Consider the following 13,406-nt stretch of genomic DNA (forward strand, 5'->3'; position numbering starts at 1 on the left):
TACAAAACATTTTTTTTTTAATTGACAGTTATACATCAACCGAAAGCTGAATAAATAAGCTTTCCATTTATGTATGGTTTGTTAGGATATGCCAATATTTGGCCAAGATACAACTATTTGTACATCTGGAATCTGAGGGTGAAAAAAAATAAAAACATTGAGAAAATCGCCCTTAAAGTTGTCCATATAAAAGAAAAATCGGTCATTTTGACCCATACAATGTATTGTTGGCTATTGCCACAAATATACCCGTGCGACTTGTGACTGGTTTTGTGATCCAGGGTCCCATATTAGAATGATTTCTGAAGGATCATGTGACACTAAACTCTGGAGTAACGACTTTATTTTTATAATAATATATTTTATATTTTTAAATGGAATTCAATTATATTTTATCTAATTTATCCATATTAATTATGAAATAGATTAACCAATACAGTTCTCTATTGATTTACATATGCTATATTTTGTCGTGATAAACAGCTTTCGGTAGTTCCGAGTTAAATGTAGTACCCGCATTAAAGGTAAAAGCATTTTGCGAATGTACCCCAGTTCTGAAAGCAATTGGACACAACCAAATGACACAGCAATATAGAGGTGTGACAACATGATTGAAATTTGAGATTGAAACTGAAGTTTAGCCCAGCAATATCACAGATCTTGACTCTCCAAGACACCTGAATCATTCCTCAAGCCGTTTTCGATTCACTTTCCTTCATTCCACGCGCTCGAGTGCGTTAACGAGAGAGATGATTAACAGGAGGTGATGACAATGACTTTTAATGATTCTTCTGCACATGTCAGTAGCAGATCTGACACACAAGAGCTCTCAAACTGCTCACCTAGGATGAAGAGATATGCTCTGTTACTCTTAAGTGAGGTTTACGGGTGCTTTATAAATTACAGGTGGGATGGTTCCCTTCAACCTATGTGGAGGAAGAGGAGTGACCAGTGCAGGAAGTCATCCTCGCTGTGCTGTGACAGTGATAAGGCACCTGTTGGCGGTGCACAAGAAATGTAATGGTGAATAATGCACACTTACTTGAGCGAAGCACCACAAACACAGCAATTATCATCCTCCTCTAATGGGATGCGGTGGACTGCGGTTGAGACCTGCAGCGTGATGCATCTGAGGCCCCGTCGGCTTTGACTGTTTAATTAGTTATGAATGTCCCTCGCTGATCCACATTCAGTCCAGACATCTTTTTCTCTCACTCCTTCCCTCCCTCTCACCCTGTCACCTCCTGAAATCTTCACACAGGGCCTGGGGTCCCCCCCTCTCTCTGCCTGTTTAAAATTTAAACTCCATTTCTGTGCTACGCCGGACCTCCCATAAACTCAGGAGTGGCACGCAGAGAGAAAAGCCCTGAGCTGGCCGTTTTTTCCCCCCTCCACTCGGCGACCTTTACGCGGTGCTTTCAGCTCACCTTGTGCTATAATTGATGAATTCATCCGCCCGTCTGACTCTGCAAAGTTTGGCTGGGGCGAGATGGAGCGCGCTGCTGTCACGAAGCCTTCCTCCCTCTTCAGCCCTGATAACACTTAGCAGCAGTGCTCTCTCGGTGCGCTCGGGGCGCTGCGCGGTGACAGGAGGCCTGCCGTTCAGTGCGATATCCATCTCACTGCACTGTGATCAGTCATCGCTCTGTCTGTTTCTGAACCTCAGGTGCTCCCGAGCAGAATGTTGGCACTGATTTGGGACTGACGTTCTCTGTTCATGCAACTGAAAGACATTACAGGGTTTGCAATGGGGACTAGAATGCTGGACACAGCAAAAAATGGAAGTATGAAAATTAAAGTACGGTTAGAAAAAGTCTGCCAATGGAAGTTTGGGGTTTATAGGATTTACTTTTATATCTTCTGAACACAAATGAAGATATTTTTGATGAAATCCGAGAGCTTTCTGACCTCCCTATAGACCCTATGCAATGTTATTACCACTTTCAAGGCCCAGGAAGGTAGTAAAGACATTGGTAAAATAGTCCATGTGACTAGTGGTTTAACCTTATTGTTATGAATTACGAGAATACTTCTTGTGCGCACAAAAACAAAACAAAAATAACAAATTTATTCAGCCATTTCTTCTCTTCCGTGTCAGTCTCTGACGAGAAAATTCAGTTTTGACATCACAGGGATGAATTATATTTAAAAAATGTAAAACAGTTATTTTCAATTATAATTTTTATAATTTTTGATCAAATAAATGCAGCCTTGTTGAGCAGAAGAGGCTTCTTTCAAAAACATTAAAAACCTTATCGACCCCAAACTTTAGTGTATACTGTGTAAACAGTAGTGTATATCCAAGGTACTTCCTCTGAAAAAAAGTCTTAATATTGTGTCATTTTTCTTCTCAGGTAAGTTTATCTTGTTTTAAGGATGTTTAGATGTTTTTACTGGGAACAAGAACAAGATAAAAACACTGAAAATAGTATTTTTGCACTGTATTAGATATATCAGCTTCCCTTGAAGGACTTTCAGCCCAGATTAACTTTTGTTTAAAACATTTTTTTGTAAGGTCTTTGCAAAGTAACTTGCTCTCTAAATGGACACACATTTGTTTCAAGCTGCTTTAAATGCTAAAATCCAGGTCATGTCTTTTCTAAAACTATATTTACAGAAATGTCCTTTTCACTGCTGTTGTAAATGTTGAATAAATAATTGCAGTCATTCGCCTGTTTCTTAATGCACCTAACAGTTCGTGTTGTCTGGTTTTCATAAGAATAAATGTAAATTATTGTTTTTTTCCACACTGTTTAGCAAGTGATTTTTTTATAGATGTATACAGGGTCCAAATGTTACTTTTTTTTGTTGACAATTTACTGGATATAAATTCTGAATGGCCATGAAACTGTATTTTGTATTACTTTTATTAAAATATTTTTTAATAAACCATTACAGTGGCATTATTTAGATGTTTTTATTTTCTTTATAGATTATTTTCCCTTATATATTTGTATTTATTTATTTGAGTTGAGTGTTATTGAATATTTGTCCTGGCACACAGTTCTCATGGTAAAAATAAACTTCTGATATTCTGTATTATGTTGCATTTCCTTATAAAGTTATGGCCAAGTTTATGCTACTTTTGGCGCTTGGCAACAAGTGACCGTTTTCTATATTTCTAAACATGGTACTTTTATAAAAAGTCCTTTCCTTTGATCATTTTCCTTCCAACTTTAAATGCACACAAATCATTAGACTTCAATACATTAACATGACTGCTATGCAGGATATTGTCATGTGCCCATCATATAAGCTGTAATATAATAAACTTATAAAAATATCAACTGATACAAAATAGTAAATACAAAACTTGATAAAGGTGTAAATGATAGAAGTCACATTAATTATAAGATGTATTAAATTTTTTCTTCATTTTCTCCTTTCTCTAATAACAATTTTACAACAAAAGAAAACAATTCTTGGGAATATTGTGTTTTCCCTTGTGTCCTTTTCATTCTGATATATGTGTGTATCCCTTTAATAATACATTGAAGCCACTTCCTCAATGACATCATCCTCCAGGAAGTGACATCATTTTTGGAGGGAAAACCACAGCACAAAGAGTAAGTGTTAGCAATGGATTTTATGACTTTTGTGGGGTTAGTTGTTTTATCTGGCTGGTAATATCAACATTTTTAACAAAGATGCTTAAAAAAATCTAAATGATTTTCAAGTTGACAGCCTAATGTACGATAACTCTCAATCCATAACAAAGACTTTAACTTTAGCTGTTTATTACTGTCCTGTTAAGAATTACAACAATCTACAATTGTTTAAATAATCAAGTTATTATTGGTGAAGTTTAAGTGGCAAAGATTGAGCAAAAATTTTTTTTTATCATAATCTATAGGCTACTTAAAAAAAAAAAGTCTGCTAAAGGTAGTACCACCACCTAGTAAAGCATGTCACTTTTCCTAAATATCAACAAATGTTGTAACTGGGCTTTTATTTAAAGTCCGCGTGAACTGGAAGTTGCAAACGACTTTTCTCCATTGTTGTGACACATTTCCATGGGAAAAGGGAATATTGAACAGAGGGCAGGGTTTTACTTTAGCGTTCCTCCTCTCCATCTCTAACAGTTTGAGGGGAGTGGTCAAACTGACGTCATCAGAAAAGGAACGCCATTCCAGACCGGAAGTAACTTTTCAGATTTTGATTAAAGATTACCACGGCAAAAAAAATAATTCTGTGTATTAACTTGCATGGATTAATTGTTCACCACAAGACTAATATATGCGCTAACAAAGTAAATAGGGTCAATTTTGATTTCGTGTCGACTTTAAATGTCATGTGTTTTTTTCCTCAATATGTTTCCTAACAAACTGGAGGATATGTTTTATTGTTTTCATTCTTTTTCGGGATTCCAGTGTACTTGTCACTATAATTCCCAATAAAGCTCTTAATTCATCTTAGGACAGTAGGAGCTGAGTAGGAACAGTGGTGGAGATTTAACCTGAGGCATGTTGAGAAAGAGCCATGAGGTGAGAGCAGAAATGATTGATGGCCAGCCTTGTTTGCCAGAGGATGGAAGCAGGTCTATCTCTCTCTACTTCTGAAAGCTGCGAACTGACAGCAGGAGACTTCAGAGGAAGCGAGAGAGAGAGAGAGAGAGAGAGCATCCCTCAATCTTATGACCTGAAAGTGTCACCTCTTGGTGTTGAATAAGAGACAGGAACGGGTGAAGAGTTATGTGTTATATGGGTGTGACTTACCTCACCACACTGTCTTTACCAATTCAGCAACTGTAGATGAGGAGAGTGTGAGGGAAACTCAATAAAGCCCCTGTATGTCTGATAGGAAGGACGGAGATTGAGCGCCTCAATGACTTCATCAGCACTATTGAGTAATTAAACACTTGCGGATCAAAGCTGTTGAAGGGAACAAACCCTGAGTGGACCACAATGAATCCCCCCTCCCCCGATCCAACCTTGGAGTGAGTGAGGACGGGTGTCCTCATGCACTCACTGCCCCTTTGGGCTTTGCACTTTGTAATACACCTTCCATTAAACCTATACAGAATTCACAATGCATTGCAAGTGCATAGTGCAGTTGAGTTTTTGCATTAACCAACCTCAAGAGGTTCTGAGTACTAACATATTTAACTGTTGCTCCTCTGAAGTTGACCGCAAAAACTGAGGTTTCACTTTGGATAGTCCACTTTCGATATTCTATTAACTTTGCAACTACATGTCTAACTCATTAGAATTATACTGTTAGGTTTGGTTTAGGGTTAAGTTGGCATGTACTTGCACGGTTTAGTGGAATATCCGTTGGGGAATAAATTGTTCGAAGAATTTAAGCATGGAGGGCATGTAGTGGGAAGTCCTGAGAACGTTGTTAGCTGGGATGAAGCTTCAAAATCTTTGTGAATCTCGTGTCTTTAGTAATGATCGGGCTGTGTTCATGTTGCATTTACACCATTGTGACCACCAGTTTAATATATTTAGAGTTTCAAAAAGCTTTGTTTCTCCCATCACCGCAGTATTTTTTTATACTTTTGCTCCATCAATTAAAGTACTTCCTAACAAAGCCAAAACAGAATCATTGCATCTCTGAACAACAAACAGTATAGTGGCTTTTCTGAACGAATCAGCTTTATTTATTTTTTACAACAATTGGGCTGCAAATGATTTACATGTATTGAGTCACTCACTTGTCAAAATCCACTATGCTGCCATTACAATGTAACCTGCAGAAAGAGTCTCTGAAAAATCCAGAATGCACAAAACACAAACACCGACAAGTGGAATGATACAAACAGTGAGAAGTCCCAGTGCTGTGGACTAATTATCAGCCAATTATATTTAAAGACTGGAACTAACTGTAGCGATGTAAATACAATACCTGATAGAAGTATTTGCCTTCATAGTCATTATTTTTTAAAAATGCATACACATAATTTTCAAACAATAAATATTCATGTTGTTTTTCACTCTTTATTATCATAGTTTTGAACTTGTAATAATTATTTTTTATGAATAATGGATAGTTTTCGTACAATAAAATAAATACATAAAAGGCATTTGTAATGTAGCACCAATGATGAATACATGATAAAGTTATCAAGACTAAGAAATCAATTCGTTTTAATAAAGCAATAGTATTATTATTTAAATAACTAAAAATGTAATTTCAAGATTTTTCCTGTAATGTTTTCTGATCAGGTTATTAAGAAAGTGTAAACACAAAGCTCTTCCCAGGCTTTCTTCTATTGCACACTGTTAGCAGAACTTGACAGGATGTCCCTACATCAAGAAAGTGTCATTTCACACCATCTGCTTTTATTGATTCTGTCTTCACACTTCTTTTCTACACCCAGATATTTCCTTCAGGCCTCTTTCTCACTCCAAACATAGCAAGACAGACACACACACTTGTGTTTAAGTTATTTGTATGTTATGGCTTTCTCCATATGATTCAGCCCTTGTTGCATTTGCAGACAGTCTCCCTTGTGCTCTGATACCACTACATGTTTTCAAAAGAGGATAAATGCTTTCATTCCAGACACAGGGATCTGGGGCACAATATATTATTTATAGTCTCTGTTGGTGTGATACATAAATAATTTGTTCCAGAGGGCTAGTGGGGGTGGGATCGGGGGAGGTGATTTGCAATTTAAGTCCGGAGATGTTTCTTATGCCATTGAGGTACTATTTAAAATACAAACTAGTGCTATGATATGCCTTGCTAGCATATCAGAGGGTGGTTGCAGTGCACCGTCTAAAGAGATTCTGGGCTGGAGTCACTAACAGATTCAGAATATGCTAAATGGATTTTATAAGCAAGCAAGAATGCTTATGATTGGCTAAGCTGTTTGGCAGGCAATTGATTAGTGATCTTGTAAAGGCATTTTTATTCAGCAGGTTTAAGTCTGTCACATGAAGTCTCTGAGCCACCTCCAAGTTCTGTGCAATGGCATATTAAAACGGCAATAAAATATGCAGCTCTGACCCACCTCAGCCCCCAGTACCAGGTGTCATTGTTATGGAGTAAATATTTCAATTATATTATTATCTAAAACTTATAATTAAATGCATTCATATTTTCATATATTTCTTTCCAATTAAAGTGCCCCTGTTATGCTCTTTTTAAAGGTTCCTAACTTTGTTTTGAAAGTCACCTACAATAGATTTTCTCATAATATACATTGCACAACACCTCATTTATCAGAGTCTGAATACAGTTCGTTTGAAGATTCAGTCTCTCAAAAGCCCTCCTTACCGCCAGCCTATCATATCGATCACAAGTTCAGTATGGAGTACCGCAAGGCTCAGTACTAGGACCATTGCTTTTCACCCTGTACTGTACATGCTACTCTTGCAAGATTTCATTAGGAAAGATGGTGTTCGTTTTCAGTTACGCTGATGAAACTCAGCTCTATATTTCTTTGCAGCCTGACAAAATATACCAATTTACAAAACTAACGGAATGCATAGTTGATATTTAAAAAAAAAATCAGGAAAAACTGCAGTTTAAATTATTGCACCGAAACCACTTTTTTGCTCTATTACGTCTTCATTGTCAGATAAGAACCTTTGGTTGTGTTATTTGATAACAATCTTTCATTTGAAAGCCACATTTTTTTATCTTAAAAATGTATCTAAATTACGACATATGCTCTCAATGACAATTGCAAAAATGTTAGTTCATGCGTTCATGACCTTAAGGCTAGATTATTGTAATGCTATACTAGGTGTTTGCCCTGCACGCCTGATAAACAAACTCCAGCTGGTCCAAAATGCAGCACCTAGAGTTCTTACTAGGACCAGGAAGTATGACTATATTAGCCTGGGTTCATACTTTATATTTGGGTCCAATTCTAACTATTAACTATGACTTTTGCCTCAAACTAATTACTCCTTATTAATAGTTAGTAAGAGTTAGGTGAGATTAAGGGATGTAGAATATGGTCATGCAGAATAAGGCATTAATATGTGCTTTATAAGTACTAATAAACCAACAATATCCTAGTAATATGTATGCAAATAAGCAACTAGTTAATAGTGAGAATTGAACCCTAAACAAAAGTGTTACCTACAGTTCTGTCAACATTGCATTGGCTCCCTACTAAACATGGCATAACTTTTAAAATCTTGCTAATTACTTACAAAGCTCTAAATGGTTTAGCAAATCAGTACTTGAGCAAGCTCTTAATGCATTATAGTCCTTCACGTCTATTGTGATCTCAAAATTCTGACCAATTGATAATACCTAGAATATAAAAAATCTACTGCGGGAGGTAGATCCTTTTCCTGTTTAGCACCTAAACTCTGGAACAGTCTTCCTGTTATTTGGGAGGCAGACACATTCTGTCAGTTTAAATCTTGATCAAAATCTCTTTAACCTATAGCATACATATACTGTAGCGCACTATCACATTTCTATAAATTCAAATCCATTAAAGAATTGTTGGGCTGCATAAATTGTCAACAGGATGGAACGAGGAACACTTCCCACAACATCCGATGTACTTGTTACATCGTAAGAAGAATGGCATCTGCTAGTCTGTCTGTTTTTTACATCCATCTTCCGAGGTTACTGTAGTCAGCTGGATCCGGGCCGTATCCAGATCAGATGGTGGACCTGCACCTTGACATGATCAAAACGCAGCCCTGAATGTCAGCAGAGACCTATCTAGACAATCCCCTGTGAAGGCCTTGTCGACATGACAGCTATCAGCACAGATCCTCAGCAGTCAGCAAAGACAATGAGAACCAGACAAGTCCTCTGCACAGACCCTATATGGCTGGCTTTGTCTCCATATTGGTGTGGTGAATTAGATTTTTTCAAGAAGGAGCTGGATGAAATATTTGAATTACACCAATCCAAAATCTGACTTCTGACTTGTAATGCAGACATAATCACAGAGAAGAACTGGCCCCCCGACTGAGCCTGGTTTCTCCCATGGTTTTCTCCCATTCTGACACCGATGGAGTTTGGGTTCCTTGCCACTATCGCCTCTGGCTTTCTTATTTGGGGACACTTAATATTCAAAAATATTATTGATCTGACTGCACTGACACTATTTAATGAGACCTGAACTGAGCTGGACGATGAAATCACTGTTTTCTGCAGAACTGCTTCATAGCCGAATTGAACTAATTTAATACTTGGTGATCTTAATAACGGGATTGAATCAACACTGAACAGACTTCAGCTGAATAATGACCATTTTTTTCTTTTTAGAGCTGAAATAAACGTTGTTTGCATCATTGAATCCTTAATTTCCTGTTGATCACTGTAAACCTGCTTTGGAAGAATCTGTATTGTATAAAGCGCTGAAAAAACAGGATGTAACAGGAAATGAGGCTGGAATTGCTGATGACTTGTTTCAGCAGTTCAGAACCGATTATTTCTTTTAGAAATAAATATTTAAAGATTATTTGATCTTTAAAACTTTGCAGACCTTTTACATTCACAATCAGCTATATTACACACTACATGAAAGGTATTCAAAAAGGCATAATAGGGGCGCTTCAATCCTTTTTGGTTTCACAATATTTATACAATTGTAATTTCTGTGCGAAAGCCTTTATATGTAAATGTACATTTTGTACATGTACATGTGCTGACAAAGTCTAAATGTCAAACTTTTTATTCCAGTGAATATATAATTATTTTGGGTAACAGTTGTCTCATTTGTTAATGTATTACTTAACATGAACTAACTATGAGCAACAACATATTTTATATTAACCTTGAATGGAACATTCTATTAACAATAGAATGTGCAACGTGAACAGCCTGTAGGCTTTTCAGCAAAATTGAAACCATAAAGCCATTATGAAACACAAAACAAATCACGAAAGAGCAAAATTTAAACCAAATGTACAGTATATTTTTGTCCAACAAATTTTGTAATCTATAAAGTTATAACACTTAAAATAGCCACTTGTCATGTGAACACCGATACACCTATAATCTCATTATATAAGTAACTAAAGTTTTCAATTATATGTTTGAAACCATCCTGCAAAGCCACTACAGGGTGTGTAATTGGACTTTGGACTCAAAAACTTCAGTCAAGCTACATTTTACAAGAGACTTTGGAACAGCATCCCTGTGTAACAACTAGCCCTGGTCTCAGTAAGACAGCAGAACTTCAGCTGAACGATCAATCATTTTCAAATTCATTTCAGGAGTGCCGAGACTCATAACTCTGGCGTCGCTTGACGATTTGATCAAAGTTTGATCTGGCCAGTGTGGCTTTCTGTGTGATTATACAACATAACTGAACAAAACGTATTCATATTCAGTCAGTCTTCACATAACACAAAAGTTCAATTAGAACACAATGCATGTTTTCGTGACACTCACTTCTTAGTGCGTGTGTTAACTGCTGAATATTTGATGACTGAGTGACCTAAGCGCTCTGCATTATGCATTAATGATGCCGTGTCAATCAAACTCTCTTCGTGATGCCCGTTTGATGAATCATCGCTAAATACAACCCCAGATGTCTCCACTCACCACAAGTATCCTCCTGAACCAGTGGCATCAATCTCAGTACGGAATGAAACACTGATTTCGATTTGTTTATTTTTACCATTGGTCTCTCTCATTATACTTGCTCAGAAGCATAATGCCTGTTCAAATGCAGGTGGTTTGTTCCCCCTCTTTGACTTTGTTTACAGTGATAAATAAGCACTGTAATGAACCCTACAATCTTCATTTCTACTCTTCACTACGTCTCCATTCGCCTTCTCTTTATCTTTATTGTAATTTTGCAGCAACCGTGGCTCCATCAACATGCTACACATTGAGATAAAGGTTATATGCAAATGCACTCATTATATCTGATAAGGCGGATGTTGATGAAGAATGTAGTCTCGTCCTCATTTTAAGACCGAAGCGTTCTGAATTCTTTCATCCTTTTGGTTTCTAACCATATGGTTATTTTAGTTCAGCAGCATTGTTATATGCAATAGTGCTTAAATGCAGTTGAAACCGGATTACTTGTTCATTGTGTGTACTAACCAACAAGATCATTGCATATAACCTTCCATCCTGGGCTGTTGCGAAATGTCTGTGGTGTATGGTCACATGTCTTTTTGCAGCCTCTGGTGGTTTTGCAGAAAACCTGAATTAAAAACCCACAATTAACATTTTCCACATTTGACATTTTTCTACTAATCTAAATTGGTAATCAATCAGTAAAACTGATGACGATGTTCTGAAAAGTATCAGGCATCACTACGGTCAAATGTACACGTCAGACTGTGACATGTCTGTCATTATTATAGTATGTAATAGCGTTGCTGGTCTTAGCTGGTGTTGGCCCAGATCCGGCCCACATCTGCTACATGTTGCTCTCTGGGATAATGCAATATTTGCAAGTTTCGCAGAAAAAACACTTTATTTCGATAGTCCACTTTAGACATTCTACTAACTATAAGTAACTTTGCAGCTATATGTCAACTAACTGTCATTAGAGTATTAGTAGACTGTCTGCTTAATATTTGTCAACACTTTATTTTGCTGGTCCCCCAATAGATAATCTGCTATAAGTAACTTGGCAGCTACGAGTCAACTTATTCGAAACCAACACCTTACCCTAACCTAACAGTCTACTGAAAGTTTACTACAGTCTACTAATACTCTAGTAAGAGATAGTTTGCATGTTGCAAAGTACCTTATAGTTAAGTAAGGAACAAAATAAAGTAAGGAATTATGCAGAAAACACCAAGTTTTAATGGTGGGATGATGCCATTCCAGATCATTCCGATTCGAACTTTAACACCTGGTTATAAACATTATTATCCCAATTTAGTATTTTAGGGGTTAAGGTATAACATTCACTATCTGAACCTGTATGACCCTGTATGCCCTTCACTTAAGCACTGAGGTGAGCCAGAAAAACACAGTAGTAGCTGCCTTCACAACAACAGCTGCAATCTGATTATGTTCCCTTATTACAGAAGAAAGGGTGCCAACATCTGAAATATACAGTGCAAGAGACATGAAAAAAGATCTCAGACGCTCACTAATGGCTTTGACCCTGGCTAGAGTGCTTATAAAACCCTAAAACTGTCTCCTAAATGGAAATTGTATAACGGTGTCACATCTCCCTCACCCCACATACAACTACAACATTTGGAGTTAATCCTTTTAGATTTACACTTTATTGATTTACCAGGATGGGAAGTAACCTGATTAAACAAAACCTAACCAGATTAAACTGAAACAGAAAAAAATGTGTGCATTGTTATGGCTATTTAAAGAATCACAACCACAATCTGGCCATTTTCTGAATCAATTTTTAATAAAACAGGATTCAGTTATTGTTGCTCACCAGGCATATACCCCTTATATTTTTCATAAAGACAATTAACTGGCAAGTCACCAATGACTAAACTGTTGATTAATCAAGTTTTAAAGTGCCCATATTTAGCTATTTTAAAGGTTCTTCATTTTGTTTTGGAGGTCTCCTATAGGTTTACATGCATCCAATGTCAAAAAAGACATTTTCAAATAAATGCACATTGCAGCATCACCTCATTTCTCAGAGTCTAAAAATGGTTAGTTTGAAGATTAAGTCTCGCTAAACCCCTCCTTTCTGTGAGCCTACTCTGCTCTTATTGGTCAGATGGCTCAGTCTGTTGTGATTGGTCAACCGCTGACAGTGCATGTTAGAAACGAAACACTCATTACCATATCTGAATTTCAGCTCCGGAGGCTTCCTCAGCACTTGTATTCACAGTGATAAGAACAGTAACGATGTCAGTTTTTCCGTATCAATTCCAGCACGAGTCCTAATTCTTTGGAAGTGCATGCAAAGTAGATTCACAGCGCTGAAAACAGCGTCTTCTCGACATGTCGACAACACAAAGCAAACTCTTCCAGGCCTCAGCTACAACTACAGAGTGGTAGTAAAAGTAGACGTCATTCACGGGCAGCCAACGAAGACCATAGGCTGGCATTATGTACATTTTTGACATTGTTGAATGTAACAGGAAGTGAGACTGGAATTACTGACGACTCGTTTCAGGCAGTTCAGAATCGATTCTTTCTTTTAGAAGATAAAACTTTATTTGTTGTGCACTTTGATCTTTAAATCTTTGGAGATATTTTACCTTCACAAACAGCTATATTACACACTGCGTGACAGGTAATATGAAAAAGCATAATAGGGGCACTTTAATTACCTATGTGTTGTATGATGCGGACTGTGGCAGAATTCAATAAATCCCATCAGCACTATGTGCCTCACTCAGCACTGATCTCTTCATAAACCAACACAATCTACCACTAATGAGCACTCAGCATTATTCTTGTGAAGGTGGAAAAGTTTCAAAGTTTTAAAAAATGTAAAAATGTACCATCGGTCAGAAGTTTGCAGAAAGATTTTTTTTTAAATCTGATTTTTTTATTTTATTTAGGTAACACTTTACAATAAGGTCTCA

At 37.0% G+C, this 13,406-nt stretch overlaps 1 protein-coding gene across 3 annotated transcripts in view; it reads left to right on the forward strand.

The window, feature by feature from the left end:
- Positions 1–2,892, forward strand: part of vav3b (vav 3 guanine nucleotide exchange factor b) — a 49,154-nt gene extending 46,262 nt beyond the window's left edge. For all 3 annotated transcript variants that reach the window (XM_079611653.1, XM_079611654.1, XM_079611655.1), the window contains exon 27: positions 907–2,892. In XM_079611653.1, coding sequence (XP_079467779.1) covers positions 907–948 — 42 coding nt within the window. In that variant the 3' untranslated portion in view covers positions 949–2,892. The remainder of the gene's footprint in view (positions 1–906) is intronic.
- The last annotated feature ends 10,514 nt before the right edge of the window (positions 2,893–13,406 follow it).

Source organism: Phoxinus phoxinus (assembly GCF_949152265.1).
Source record: "Phoxinus phoxinus genome assembly, chromosome: 5".
NCBI classification, from domain to species: domain Eukaryota; kingdom Metazoa; phylum Chordata; class Actinopteri; order Cypriniformes; family Leuciscidae; genus Phoxinus; species Phoxinus phoxinus.